General features: G+C 54.6%; 2 protein-coding genes across 8 annotated transcripts; one reads left to right on the forward strand and one right to left on the reverse strand.

The window, feature by feature from the left end:
- Positions 1-5,123: 5,123 nt before the first annotated feature.
- On the forward strand, positions 5,124-8,388 carry Mfap4 (microfibril associated protein 4). The gene is made up of 6 exons (XM_006973648.4): positions 5,124-5,189; positions 5,423-5,504; positions 5,699-5,853; positions 6,454-6,550; positions 6,630-6,812; positions 7,229-8,388. The coding sequence occupies exons 1-6, from the start codon at positions 5,184-5,186 to the stop codon at positions 7,474-7,476; spliced, it is 771 nt and encodes a 256-aa protein (XP_006973710.1). The 5' UTR covers positions 5,124-5,183; the 3' UTR covers positions 7,477-8,388.
- Positions 8,302-14,100, reverse strand: Mapk7 (mitogen-activated protein kinase 7). Of its 7 annotated transcripts, none has more exons than XM_076542516.1 (7): positions 13,957-14,100; positions 13,007-13,314; positions 12,279-12,444; positions 10,099-11,177; positions 9,340-9,995; positions 8,859-8,992; positions 8,302-8,751 (listed from the first exon to the last, which is right to left on the reverse strand). In XM_076542516.1, the coding sequence occupies exons 2-7, from the start codon at positions 13,236-13,238 to the stop codon at positions 8,598-8,600; spliced, it is 2,421 nt and encodes an 806-aa protein (XP_076398631.1). In that variant the 5' UTR covers positions 13,239-13,314; positions 13,957-14,100; the 3' UTR covers positions 8,302-8,597. The 7 variants fall into 7 exon arrangements, with proteins under 7 accessions (XP_076398631.1, XP_015847921.1, XP_076398630.1 ...); XM_015992435.3 differs by having other exon boundaries at positions 12,957-13,314; positions 13,447-14,055; XM_076542515.1 differs by lacking the exon at positions 13,957-14,100 and adding an exon at positions 13,455-13,720.
- Positions 14,101-14,250: the final 150 nt, after the last annotated feature.

Raw genomic sequence — 14,250 nt, forward strand, 5'->3', positions numbered from 1 at the left:
GAGCAAGACTAGATTTTAAAAGACTTGGTTTGGATTTTAAAAGAGATTGTCTATTTTAATGGGACTGAAATTTTAAAGTTTGAATTTGTAAAGACTGGGACTTTTAAGGTTATTTATGTTCTTAATGTGAGATCTTGGGGATAAATAAGAAAGGAAGGGTTGTGGCTTAATAGTGATGTGTTTGTGTGTCAAATTGACAAGGGGTCAGTTGTTCTGGCTGGTTTTGTGTATCAACTTGACACAAGCTAGAGTTATCAGGGAGGAAAGAGCCTCAGCTGAGGAATCGCCTCCATGAGATGCAGCTGTAAGGCATTTTCTCAATTAGTGATCAGTGGGGGAGGGCCTAGCCCATGATAGGTGGTGCCATCCCTGGGCTGGTGGTCATGGGTTCTATAAGAAAGCAGACTGAGCAAGCCAGAGGAAGCAAGCTAGTAAGCAGCACCCCTCCATGGCCTCTGCATCAGCTCAGTGCCTCCAGGTTCCAGCTCTGCTTGAGTTCTTCCAATGACAGACTATGATCTAGAAGTGTAAGCCAAATAACCCCTTTCGTTCCCAACTTGCTTTTTGGTCATGGTGTTTGGCACAGCAATAGAAACCCTAAGACACCTTCTGAAACTGTAAACAAGCCCCCCATTAAATGTTTTCTATTATAAATTGTGTTGGTCATGGTGTTTCAGCACACAATAGTAACCTAACTAAAACACAAGTGAGCAGGCAATAAAATGTTCATACATTATGCAGCCTTCAGTGAGCTGGAGTAAGGTTTTTTTTTTTTTTCTGACATTTTTTTTTTTTTTTTTTTTTTTTTGGTTTTTCGAGACAGGGTTTCTCTGTGTAGCTTTGCGCCTTTCCTGGAGCTCACTTGGTAGCCCAGGCTGGCCTCGAACTCACAGAGATCCGCCTGGCTCTGCCTCCCGAGTGCTGGGATTAAAGGCGTGCGCCACCGACGCCCGGCTTGTTTTGTTTTTAATTGAGAGGTATAGTGGCTCATGCCTTTATTTTTATTTTCTTATTTTGATGTGTATGGGTGTTTTGCCTGCAGGTATGGTGCCCACGGAGGCCAGAGAGAGAGCATCAGATTCCCTGGAACTGGAGTTACAGACAGTTGTTAGCTGCCATGTGGGTGCTGGGAACTGAACCTGGGTCTTCTGGAAGAGCAGCTGTGCTGCTAACCGCTGAGTTATCCGCCAGTTCCATTTCATGTTTTTTTGTTTGTTTTTGTTTTTCTTGGTTTTTTTTTTTTTTTTGAGACAGGGTTTCTCTATTTAACAGCCCTAGCTGTCCTGGAACTCGCTTTATAGACCAGTCTGGCCTCGAACTCACAGAGATCTGCCTGCCTCTGCTTCCCAAGTGCTGGGATTAAAGGCCTAGACCACATGCCCAGCTCCATTTCATGTTTTTATTTTAATATTTTTTATTAGTTGAAAGTTTCATACATTCATACAATAGGTATTTATCATGATCACCAATGCTACCGTAATCCCACTCTCCTTAGTGTGTCCCCCTCTGTCTCCCAACTTCATGTCAGCTTTTTTAAAAAAGCTGTCATTAGTAATCATTGAGTCCAGTTATTGCCACACATATGGGCATGGGCTTGGGACCGTCCACTGTGGCATGTGCAGCCTGCCAGTGCTGGGTAATTCTTTGCAGACAGTAGCTTCAGAGGAAGGGTACTGACTCCTTGTGTGTGATTTCAAATTTCTTTTCAGAAGTGTGGGAGCCCGTTCTCGGGTTCCTCGTGGCTTTACCCAGCAGGTCCGAATAGAGGATGATCAGGACCATGGGCCTGAGTGCAGGTGTCTGAGATGGTCAGCACTTGGCTGTGCTGGGGGAGGAGGTCTTTTGCTCCACCGCTTGGCGTCTCTATAAAAACCCTGGGCCAGAGACAGTCGGGGCCCGTTGGAATAGGTTCCAGGCCCTCTCGAGGTTATCCTTTATTTTCTATCTGTTTATCTCCACAAGATTCTCCGCTATAAATCCTTCTATCTAATATTTCCTGCTGCTCGCACTCAAGAAAACTCTGGGGAACTGTGGGGGTGGTGGGTAAACACCCCACACAGAAGGAGTTTAACTCCTAAAGCTAATCCTTAGCATTTGTTTGGAAGGACACTTGCCAAGAGGGTGCCTGCCTGGACACTACAAGTGCACATTATCATAGAAATCACTGATTTAATAACAATATGATAGTTTGGGCCACTGGTTTCCTTCTCTCTGCTCCTACTTACTTAACTTTGGACGTTTGATTTGTTGTAATGACTTTTCAGCCCCCATTATTTTCCTTTCTGTAGCTTTGTGCTAGTATTGCTAGAGAGTAGTGTTAGATACAGCTGTCTTACAGAAACAATCCAGCGGCTTGAACTAGATGAGAGTTTCTTTCTCTTCCACATAAGGTTTAGGGTAGGGCAGTGCAGGCCTGGCCTCTACCCACTCCACAAGGCAGGAAGGGTTTCTATTGGTTTCCCCCACCCCACTCCACCCCTGATGAGGCCTCATTCCCATGTCCAAGGTAGAAGCTAGGTCTGGAAAACCTAAAGGAAAACTCAAGATCCACTTGTCTTCCTTTTGCATCTTTTTGACCCAAATTCAGACATGTGACCTCACCCAGCCACAAGAGAGACTGGACAATGAGCCAGCTAAAATCTGGACTGACGAAAGAATGATTACTATGGAGCGGCCAAGTCAGTCTTCCACAGACAAGGGTGAAAACTGTGTTGAATCCGACCCACTCATCTGAGAACAATCATGATGTTTATGATGATGATGATGATGAGCTAATCTGGGCTAAATCGTTACTTCGGTCCACCAGATAGTGTTCATGGGAGGCCACTGGTGCGGCCTCAGCTCCTGCGCTGGATCTGACTTCAGCTGACTCCAGGCGGCTCAGAAACCAATTACCCAAGTAAGCTGTAACCAATTAAGCGGTCCCTGCGCACACTTGCTTCCTCTAAGCGCTGTCAGAGCCTGTACACTTGCTTCCTCTAAGCGCTGTCAGAGCCTGTTATTCCTGGGAGTTGTCTGACTCCGCCCAGGACTGCCCAGCCCACAAATCGCTTTTGTGTTGCCTTGTTCTGTTCTCTTTATAATTGCTCAAATAAACGTGAGCTTAATTAAGTTAAGATTTCTCCTTTTAACAAGTAGGTGTAGGCACTGTTCCTGGTACTTGAACCCTTACACCTTACACCAAGGAGTATGATCATCTTCATTCCACAGAGGAAAAAGCCGAGGCACAGAGGAATCTGCCCAACTTATCCCAACTTCACAGATGGTGGCACGTGGGTTTCAACCCGGGCAGCTAGCTCTGGAACACCAGGACTCAACACAACTACACAGAGACAGGTCTCTAACCAGCAGCCACACACCATGTCAAGGAGGCCCAAAGGGGCTCTCCCTGGGTCTAAGAGCCATCTCTTTGCTCTGGACAGCTCACCTGTTTAATGTGTGTCCTTTCGAGGTAGAAGTTACATTTGTGGTTCATTGTCCAAAACACGTTGGCCATTCCAGGGGCTGATTTTGTATTCCTGGCAGCCAACATATTGTACAACACATAGTAGGTGCTCAAAAAATTTGTGAATATGTGTATGGGCTTTGTGGTGGTTGCTGAGTGTGCAGAAATGGAGACACAGATGTTGCCCGCTAGCACTCATGACAAGAAGAAAGACTGGTGGGCACACAGGGAACAACCCAGGCAAAGGCCCAAGAACCTGCTAACCAGAAGTCTGGGTAGCTAGACATAGCTTAAGAGCACTGGCTGCTCTCTTCCAGAGGTCCTGGGTTCAATCCCCAGTAACCACATGGTGGCTCACAGCCATCTGTAATGAGATCTGGTGCCCTCTTCTGGCATGCAGGCACACATGCAGACGGAACGCTAAATGTAATTATGTAATAAATTTTTTAAAAAGCCTGGCAATGGTGGTGCACACCTTTAATCCCAGAACTCAGGAGGCAGAGCCAGGTGGATCTCTGTGAGTTCGAGTTCGGCCTGGACTACAAAGCAAGTTTGAGGACAGGCTCCAAAGCTACACAAAGAAACGCTGTCTCGAAAAACCAAAAAAAAAAAAAAAAAAAAACCTCAAGCAGCAAGGAACATGGTCTTGAAGGGAGGCTGAAACAGGTTGGTACTTGCTTTCAAGTCCCAGGGGGAAGTGTTGGCCTCAGCCTCGAGGCAATGGAAAACCACTGGAGGCTTAAACAGGGGTATCTGGGACAATGCTTCCAGCTTCCAGCATACAGAGGCTGGAAGGAGAGAAACAGGAGAGGCTGGGTGGTAAGCGTGGCCGGAGGAACTCGGAAACCAGGCATTCTGGGAGCAAGGGACGCGCAGTGGGCTCCGTCAGGACAGAAATGGAGAAACCGCTTGAGAGGGCAGCAGTGAGAGCAGATGGGCTTGGAAGGGAGGAGGGGTGGGACAAGGAGAAACAAAAGCAATCCAGATGGGCCAGGGAACTGTGGGACAGGGAAGGGTGGGGGTATGGTCACCCAGCAGGGGAGTGGGCCAGGAAGGGCTTGGAGAGGGCCCTGGCTCCAGTCGAGGCAGACAGAACTGTTGGCCGCCTGCAGCTTTGTGCTCATGGCTCAGAAATGTCCCAAGCTTGCCAAAAGACTGCCTGGCCCCTGCTGGCCTCTGCTGGCCTCTGCTGGCCCCTGCTGGCCCCTGCTGGCCCCGTCTCCTACCAGGCCAGACGGCTCCCATATCAGGAGCTTTGGGGCTGCCTACCCTACCTGGCCTTCCCAAGTAGGGACCCCTCTCTCGGGCCCATGGACACCTCCGCCTCCTACCCTCCCCAGATGGCTGATTAAACAGACTAGATGGGAATGGGAGAGAAGCAGACATCTGCAGATGGCCTGTCGGGAAGCAGGGGGTGGGCAGAGGCCAGCTGGGCTTTGCCAAGGGGCCGCAAGTCCAGCAGGGAGGGAAGGCAGAATGGGGTCCAGGGAGCAGTTGCAGCTGGTAAGGAGTTAACGTCTGGTCCACAGTGCTTCCCTGACAGGCCTAATGAGACCCAGGTGGTCCCCTGGCCCCTGACAGTGTAAGCTGATGCTGGGGGCTGGTTATTGGGGTGGGGGGGAGCATTCTGCAGCTCCAGGGGCGGGGCTAGGTCTGTGGGCTCAGACCCAACACATAACTGTGGGCGGCTGCAGTCTGGGGCCCCAGACAGCCTGCCTCTCTCAACTGAGCTGACAGCATGAAGGTACTGGCCTGGGGGACCAAGACCGTTTGTGGAGACAAGCCTCTTGCCAGACAGGGGACAGAGAAGGATAGTGGGGATCTCTTGAAACTTAAGCTCTGGGGATACTGCGCCTTTCCCAGAGAGTGGAGAAGAAGGGAAAAGAAGATAGAGAGGAGGGGTTTCGGGCAAGGGGGAGGCCTGGGAGGTGTCTGGCCCACGCTGGGGGCTACACTGGGCCCGTTTCCCATCACCAGGCTCTCCCAACCCTGCCCCTGCTGCTGCTGCTGCTCTCTACACCTCCCTGTGCCCCACAGGCCTCTGGGATCCGGGGAGATGGTAAGTAGCCCCCCTTCACAGACCACTGTAAGCCAGGCTCTGCAGGACTGTGTCCTCCTCTACAAATTGGCAGGTGGCCCCTAGAGAAATCTGTCTCCTGACAGGGTCCCTGAGTCCTGGGGGAAAACTGGGGTGCTGAGGTGTCCTTTATGCCTCAGTCTTTCTCCTGGTTGTCCCCACACTGTCGCGCTCAGCTCTAGAGAAGTCCTGCCTTCAGCAACCCCTGGACTGCGATGACATCTACGCTCAGGGCTATCAGTCAGATGGTGTGTACCTCATCTACCCCTCTGGCCCCAGTGTCCCCGTGCCTGTCTTCTGTGACATGACGACCGAGGGCGGCAAGTGGACGGTGAGTGGCCGAGGGGCCTCCGGCCAGATGTGGCTCAGGCAGCTGCTTGAGTCAGGGTCACAGCTGCAGACTGGGTTCCTCATCTTTATGGGGACTGGATCCGGAGCTGCGAATGAACACTTAGGTGCTTGAGGGGGTTAATGCATGCTGTCCCTACAGTGGTCCTGTTAGGTAGGTGCCTTTCCTACATGGCCCAGAGACGTCACGCTGCTTGACTTGGGCCACACAGTACCAGAGCTCACAGCCAGGTATTCTAGGTCCCCCTGCTCCCTTATCACGCAGTGCTGGGAGGGAAACCGGGCCTCTATGCTAGGTTGGTGCTCTGCCACTAAACTATGTCCCCAACCTCCAACTCCCCCTTAATCTTTTCCCCTTCCTATCTCTCGGCAGATAAAAGGCCAGGTAGGTACCCCCTTTTCAGCAGCAGATGTTTAATGAGGGGCCCGGAGTCAATGTGTGTTTTGTTTTAGCAGCTCCCCCATACTTAAGTCCTTAATAAACTGGCTCAGCAGTGCCAGGCCTGGGGGGCAGGCAGGGCAGGGCAGAGCCCCTGAGGGTACTGAACCCCCATCATCCAGTCCCTTGTCCTCTGGCTTCTAGGTTTTCCAGAAAAGATTCAACGGCTCAGTGAGTTTCTTCCGGGGCTGGAACGACTACAAGCTGGGCTTTGGCCGTGCTGACGGGGAGTACTGGCTGGGTAAGGTGGGGCCACGGGGTAGGGGCTGCCCCTCAGCCAAGTCTTTGCTGACCAGACGCCGCCCCCCCCTCCCCCCCAGGGCTGCAGAACCTGCACCTCCTGACCCTGAAGCAGAAGTACGAGCTGCGGGTGGACCTGGAAGACTTTGAGAACAACACAGCCTATGCCAAGTATGTTGACTTCTCCATCTCCCCCAACGCGGTCAGTGCCGAGGAGGACGGCTACACCCTCTACGTGGCTGGCTTCGAGGACGGCGGGGCAGGTACCCCTACCAGCTTCTTCAGGGGCAGGGGCGGGGGCGGGCGGCGGGGGAGCAATCGCATAGGACTGGCCCTGCCTCCATGGCTCCTTAAGGCTGCTCCTTCATCCCTTCTGGGCCATGGCTCCTTAAGGCCGCTCCTTCATCCCTTCTGGGCTTGGAAGAGGCAGCCACAGCTCTCTCCAGACCGACTCCAGCCACCTGAAGCACAGCCCCAGGGAACAGCCGCCCTGGCCCTGCTCCAGGCGGCTCTGCAGAACAGCTGTTTCTCTTTGTGGCTCGGGCGGGCGGGCAGGGCGCCTCCATCCCAGTAGGATGCCACATGTTGTCTGTCATGCATCAACTGCTGTCACTCACGGCCTGGCTGCGGGCACAAGGCTCTGCTCCTGGCCTCAGTAGTTCTTTCTCCCTCCTGCCAGGTGACTCCCTGTCCTACCACAGTGGCCAGAAGTTCTCCACCTTCGACCGAGACCAGGACCTCTTCGTGCAGAACTGTGCGGCCCTCTCCTCAGGAGCCTTCTGGTTCCGAAGCTGCCATTTCGCCAATCTCAACGGCTTCTACCTGGGCGGCTCCCACCTCTCTTATGCCAATGGCATCAACTGGGCCCAGTGGAAAGGCTTCTACTATTCCCTCAAGCGCACCGAGATGAAAATCCGTCGGGCCTGAGGGGCTGGCCCAGGCAGGCCCCATCTCTCCCCTGGAAGCCCCAAGTCTCCATGTTGTACCCACAAGACACTGCTTCTGCTTTCTGAGCACCAGCAATGCCCTGGCAAATCCCCATCCCATGTCCAGGGTAACCGTTCCTAAGCCAGGCCCCGTTGCCTTCCCGAGGCTAGGCTGTCAGCAGCCCGCCAAGGCCTTTCTGCGGCCCAGCCATCCCAGCCTGGATCTGGCTGACCTCCATAAAAACTCCAAGTTGCTTCTACTCCTTTCTGACAGCCTGAAGCTACCTTCTAGCCAGCTTTTGCATTCCACCTCGGCCCATTTCCTTCTTGCAGACCCATCTGTTTGGGGCTACCCGAGACAGTAATGCAGCACCTATGGCATTTGCCGGCCAGCTCACGCATAGCCAGTCACACCCCAGCATCCCACCCAGACTGCTTCCCACCTTTGGTCTCCCCGACAACTTACCCCCTTATAGTGAGCACCATGGAACCGAACCCCACCAGTCTCTGCTAGTTCCTCAAAGTTCAATGCCAAAATAATATCCACCACAACTCCTACTCATCAACCTCAAGTAGCTATCGGCAAGATAGGCATGTTAACTAGGTCCCCTACTTGCCCTAGGGATTGTTGTGAAATGCGGCAGAGAACAATCTGGGGGGCTAGGAGTGGGTGGGAAGTGGAGGTCTCAATAAACCTTCAGGATCTGATGGACTGGCTTTGTGGACAAACATTTACTTGGTCCCGAACAGTACGGACACCAGGCTCTTCCTTATACGCCTACTGCTGGTATTCTTATCCCAACTCCAAAAATGACACACAGTCAGGTTAAAGGAAACCTTGTATTTCACAGACCTCATTTTGATGGCAAAACAAATGCATATTACAACAATAAAAATACAATACTGAAGAAGACTGCTCAGGGGGAGTTGGCTCTCCCAATCCTGTTATGGCTCGGTGGTGGCTCAGATGGCTGCTTAAGGCTGAAAGGTGGGTCTGAGATGAACCTGCAGAGTAACTCAAGCTGAGCCTCCCCTGCCAGTGCCAAGGCTGCAGGCCTCTGGATTGCATCCCTGGACCGTGAAGCTGGGTCTGTCCTGGCAGCAAGGCACAAGCTGTGGGTTTCAGGGCTCCTGGAGGTCAGGCAGGTCGGCCAGCAGCATCGGGGAGTCCATCTGGATCTCGCGCTGCAGAGACTCGATGTCAGCAGGGTTCATGCCGTGGCCCTCAAGCCAGTCAGCAAGGAGGGAGGCTGAGAGTGAAGCCGAGTCTGTCTGGCTGCAAGGAAAAGGAATTGGGATGGGTGTTCTCAGCCTGGGCCAGCTGGGCAGCCATCCAAGGACCCGCCAGAGCCCCATTCCAGGAGCTCGGTCCAACCATCTTACCCATCCTGCGGCCCATCAGCAACACCCATATCGAAAGACTGGTTTAAGAATTCCTCCAGGTCAAAGCCAACACCGTAGCCAGCCCCACTGCCCTTTGGAGTGCCTGAGAACACGGGAGGCAGGGGGTCCTCCACCTGCAGGGACAATCAACAGGTTACAACACAGGTGCCAGGAAGGACCAATTAAGGTCAGCAGGGCACAGCCTATTACTAAGTACTCTGACCAGATATCCCAGAACAAGAACACTATCTCAAAATCATCACGTACTAGTGCAATGGGGCTGTCTCTAGGCCACTTTCCAAGCAGTCTATCTCCCAACCACCTCTTCCCTGACCTTGCGCTCCTGCTATGAGCCTGCAAGGGGGCAGGCTCAAAGAGGCAAGGCTCCCTTTGCTCCTTGGTTTCATCCAACATGGACAACAATCCAAACCCACCTTTCAGAACCCAGGTCAAGGTATCCCAGACCTTTCTCTTTTCTCACCTGAGACTTGGACAGTTGCTGGGTCACCAGGTTGACATCAGGTGACTCTGACGTAGAAGGCTGAGGGGGCCCGCCAGGATCTGGAGGTGGTGGGCCAGATGGGAAGTAAGGCAGAACTTCTGGGGCACTGGAGCCAGGCAACCCACTAGTTGGCACAAGTGACTGAGGGGCCAGAAGGCTAGTGGAATGGGCAGTTTGGAGTGGGGCAGGGATAGGTCCAGGAGGGCCAGAAGGCTGGGGAGCGGGGCCGGCGGGTGGGCAAACAGGCTGGGAGGCAGGACCGGGAACAGAGCCTGCAGGCTGTAAAGGAGGACCGCTGGACTGAGATACAGGGCCAGTGGGAGGACTAGCGGGTTGGGCAGGGGACGGGGCTGGGGCCGGGGCTGGGGTTGGGGCAGGAGGCCGAGCCATGCGAGTCCAGCGCTCCAGCAGGCTCCGGTCATTGTCACTGAGCACCAGCCCAGCCAGAGGGTCGGTCGAGGGCCCCCCCAAGGCACCGGCCCCCCTCTCCTTGCGCTCCCGCTCCTGTCGCCGCTTCTCCCGCTCCTTGGCTCTCTCTTGCCGCCTCCTCCGCTTCTCTTCTCGCTCTCGCTGGCGTTCCTGAGCCGTCACAGGCTTTCGAGGTTCAGGTGCCTCCAAGGGTGCACTGGGGCCATCTGCAGGGCAGTTGGACAAGGGAAAGGTAAGGGCCTACAATTCTGTCCGAGAATCCTTATCCACCACTCCACTACCCAGCCAGCTGCCAGACCCACAAAGCACCTCTGAGCCGGCTCCTCAGGGACTTGAGCAGGGCAGCTTTGAGGGCTGCTTTGGTGTTGTCCGAGATGGCACCCTCTCTCTTTGGTGGGGCAAGCTCACTGGCTGGGGGGGCGGGCTGTAGAGTCAGATCAACCGTGTCAGGTGCAGGGCCAGAGCATGGTGGTGGTGCTGGAGGAGGGGACTCCATGGCACAGTCTCCACTTGGAGCCCAGGGACTGGGCATCTCAACATCTGGACACACAGGCTCGCTAGCCACAGGCTGCAGAGAAGGCTGGAAGCGGATCTGCTGGCGGATGCCCTCCCGCCGCGCATGGAAGTCCTCAATCTCAGCCACAATGGCCTCCTTAATGCGCTCCCTGGTAAGAGCTTCCCGGTCAAAAGCAAAGTCAAAAGGTGGGGCACAATCAGGCTCATCGTCGGGGTCATGGTACTTAGCAAGGAAGGGGTGACGAAGGGCAGCAGCAGCTGAGATCCGGGCACTGGGTTCAAATCGCAACATGCGGCCCAGGAGTGAGAGGGCCTGGCGGTCAGCACCTGGGTATACTGTCTCCCAGGGCACAGGCTGCCGCGGTGGCAGGCTCTGGATATAGGCCCGCACCCTTTCAGCCCCCACAGCCTGGATCACAGCCGGTGACGGGGTTCCCAACACCATCATGATCAGCTGTAACTGGTGCACGTAGTTCTTGCCCGGGAAGAGCTGTCGCCGGGCCAGCATCTCCCCGAAGATGCAGCCCACAGACCAGAGGTCAATGGCCTGTGTGTACTCATGCAGGGAGAGCATGAGCTCAGGGGCTCGGTACCAGCGGGTGGCCACGTACTCAGTCATGAAGTACTGGTGCTCGGCAGGGGACGTGCACAGGCCACGGGCCATTCCAAAGTCACCTATCTTGAGCTCGCAGTTCTCATTCACCAAGAGGTTAGAGGGTTTAAGGTCACGGTGGATGACCTGAGCAGAGTGCATGTACTTGAGGCCCCGAAGCAGCTGGTACAGGAAGTATCGCACGTGCTCCAGTGTGAGGGGCTGTGAGGAGTGGATGATCTGGTGGAGGTCACTCTCCATGAGGTCCAGTACCACATAGCTGGAAACGGGGAGAGAGGTGTAAGCTGGCCTCTTCGCACTACAGGGACAAGCCCCAGGCTCACGAGCCTCCCAATTCTAGTTTACGCTCTCACTGAAACCCCGGAGGGCTAGCAGCATGATAGGAAAGAATAGCACCAGGCTCTAAATTTTTCTACAGCTTTTTATAGATTTTTTTAAATTTATGTGTATGTTTCTCTGCATACATATATGTGCACTGCATATGCACCTGATGCCCACAGAGGCCAGAAGAGGGAGCCTTATGCCCTAGAACTAGAGTTACAGACATCTGTGAGCCTCCATGCAGACACTGGGAACTGAACCCAGGTCCTCTCCAAGAGCAGCAAGTGCTCTTAACCACTGAGCCATTTTTCCAGCCCCAACTTTTCCACAACTTTTTGACAGATCATTTTCTCCATGGATCAAATTTCCCTGTCAGATTTAAAAAAAAAAAAAAAAAAAAAAAAAAAAGTCTTCAATTATACCAGGCTTGGCCAGTACAGTTAATTTTGGAGCAAATTCTTGTTTGCCAGCAGTTACTGGAAAAGGTGTAATGAAACTATGAAAGACTGTCAATTTTCTATTTTTAAGAAAGTATTTTGTCATCTATTAGTTATGTCTGCCATAAGAATAGGAAGGTGTCACGACACTATAATGTCCCGTGTCTGTTCTCTTATAAAACTTGGGCCTGTTCTGTTTCACACCCTCTCCTGTTGTTTGGGCTTTTTGTTTTGTCTTTTGAGATAGGGTGTCGTGTAGTCCAGGCTAGCCTTGAACTTACTATATAGTTGAAATAAAGAAATATGTCCTCTCTCTTTTTTTTTTTTGTCCCAATACAGAAGAGTCAACCTAAAACCTCGAAGAAGCTCATCATTCTAGCACTGCGCTGTACCTCTAACCCTTGTGTTCTTCTTGAGAGACAAGAACTGGCCCACCTATGCCCTGGAGGTGCACTGCTCCCGGGAGTCATGGGGCTTTCCCCGACCTGTCTCACACTAGGTTCAACTGCCCTCCCAGAACGTCAGCATGGTTGGCCGTAGTGGGTAGCCTGGACTTCTCCTCTGGTACCAACAGCATCTCCTTCTCCTACCCCACTCCTTACACAGATTTGAACTCTCCATAGGGCACAGTGGGCCTCAGGATGTCCTTGATGGCGATGATGTTGTCGTGTTTGAAGTGTTTGAGGATCTTCAGTTCCCTGAGGGTCCGTTTGGCGTTGGTCACCACGTCAAAAGCGTTGGGTATCTTCTTGATGGCCACCTGCTGGCCTGGAGAGCAGGGAAAAGGCATAAAGCAGAGAGTACCTTGACGCAGCTGCAGGCCCCTGTCACACTGCCCTTCCAGAACTCAACTAACAACAGGCGTGTACCTACTGTGTGCAAGACCCTGTGTGTGACATATACCAAATTTTAACTTCACAACTACCTCATGAGGCAGGTCCTAAGAGCTCACATACAGAGGAGACACGGCTCGTTAGTGGTGGTCTGGACTGTACTCCGAGCTCACTCTCCATCCCCGATCTTCCCCATTCCATCAACAAGCAAGCCATTGTGCCAATCTCTGGCTCTAAGGGACTATCTTTTTGGACGCCAAGGAGCACCTCTCTATTCTGGCTTACAGGGATATGATTTTGCTAAGGAGGAGGGAGGTAGGCTGACTGGGAGCAGCAGGGTTCCTGAGAAGGGTACCTAACGGGGAGCTGGCACCTAGTCGGTAAGTGGTGAGTGGACCCAGAATCCCCGGCGCAGCTGATCCTCCCGGGACCGTGCGGGTTCCTCACCGCCTCTGGAAAGCAGTCCACACATGCTGAGCCTCAGGAAGCCAGCTCACCCGTGAGGCGGCGGCGCGCCGAGGACACCACCCCATAGGCCCCATTGCCTATGGTCTCGATGATCTCGTACTCGTCCCCCACGTCAAAGGTCACGTCGAAGGAGCGGGCTTTGAGCAGGGCCAGGTTCTTGGCCACGACAGAGGCCGTGGTGTGGACGGGCTCTGCCTTCACCCGCCCAGGGGGCTCCCCAGAGCCGTCTTCGCCGTCCTCCTCCTTCAGCGGCTCAGCCATGGTGGGTGTTGGAGGCGCTGGTGAGGGGACCGCCCCGAGGGCCTCAGTTTCCCCTCTGTGGGCTAGGAGGCCAGACCTGCGCAGCGGGCGAGAGGGGGCGGCTGGCGCGGAGAGCCCTGTGGCCCGGGAATCGGGGTTCAAGGGGGCGCGGCGCGGCCCCGGAAGAAAGGGAGGGGCGGGGCCCCGGGGCTCCCGGGACCGCACTCACCGACCCACCGGCACCTCGCCGCCACGCCTCCTCGGGGACTTGGGGTTCCCGGGTCTTGCCAGCCGGGCGACGAGCGTCCCCCTGGACTCGCTCACTTATCAAGGAACGCAGGCACCACCTCAGCCCCGCGCGCGCCGGGCCCGACCACCCCGCCGGCCGCCCCAGGACCACGCTCCTCCAATCCCTGGCCAATCGTTGAGCGGGCCCCGCGGAGGTTCCCACCCCTTCATTTTACTCTGCCCAATCAGGATTCACCGGACGAGGAAGCCGCGCCCTTGCCGTGCGCGCGCGTCCCCAGCTGTCCAGCTCGCGGCGGGAGACGCCCAAGGGGTGATGCGCGCACCTCAGGGGTGCGTGCGCAGCCCCGCAACGTTCTGACGCATGCGTGCTAGCAGCCTCGGGCGCTGGGAGAAGGGCGGGCAGAGCACCACCACGTTCGCCTGCGCAGCATCGGGGCCAACCGGCTCCCTAGGCCCGAAGGGGCGGAGATACGGGGGGGGGGGCTGTTACCTAGGCAACAGGCTCCGTACCCCCCCGCCTTTCCTTTCGCCGGCTCTTCCTCGTCAGCCTCATCTCCTATGGGATTTGCATCTTACTCTTTTAGCGCCCGGAAGTTCTGGACGCCGGGTTCCCGAGTAGTGACCACAGAGACCCAAATCCTCGGGATTCTAGAGCGTCGCTGACCTGGGCCCCAGCCCGGGGTCTGGATGCGCACGGCCTATGGACCGCGACAGAGCTAGCGCCCTGTCGTTCATTTCCTTGCCATCCTGCTACCGTCAACTGGAGAAGGCAAAAGTGAACGCT

This window comes from Peromyscus maniculatus, chromosome 8 (assembly GCF_049852395.1).
Source record: "Peromyscus maniculatus bairdii isolate BWxNUB_F1_BW_parent chromosome 8, HU_Pman_BW_mat_3.1, whole genome shotgun sequence".
In the NCBI taxonomy this organism is placed as follows: Eukaryota; Metazoa; Chordata; class Mammalia; order Rodentia; family Cricetidae; genus Peromyscus; species Peromyscus maniculatus.

Coding starts and splice junctions, on each gene's coding strand:
- Mfap4 (XM_006973648.4), top strand. Junction 5,854..6,453: donor CCGAGGGCGGCAAGTGGACG/GTGAGTGGCCGA, acceptor TCTGGCTTCTAG/GTTTTCCAGAAAAGATTCAA. Junction 6,813..7,228: donor CTTCGAGGACGGCGGGGCAG/GTACCCCTACCA, acceptor CCCTCCTGCCAG/GTGACTCCCTGTCCTACCAC.
- Mapk7 (XM_076542516.1), bottom strand. CDS start 13,238: ATGGCTGAGCCGCTGAAGGAGGAGGACGGCGAAGACGGCTCTGGGGAG. Junction 11,178..12,278: donor TATGGAGAGTTCAAATCTGT/GTAAGGAGTGGG, acceptor CCCCGTTTCCAG/CTATGTGGTACTGGACCTCA. Junction 8,993..9,339: donor AGCAACTGTCCAAGTCTCAG/GTGAGAAAAGAG, acceptor TTGTCCCTGCAG/GTGGAGGACCCCCTGCCTCC.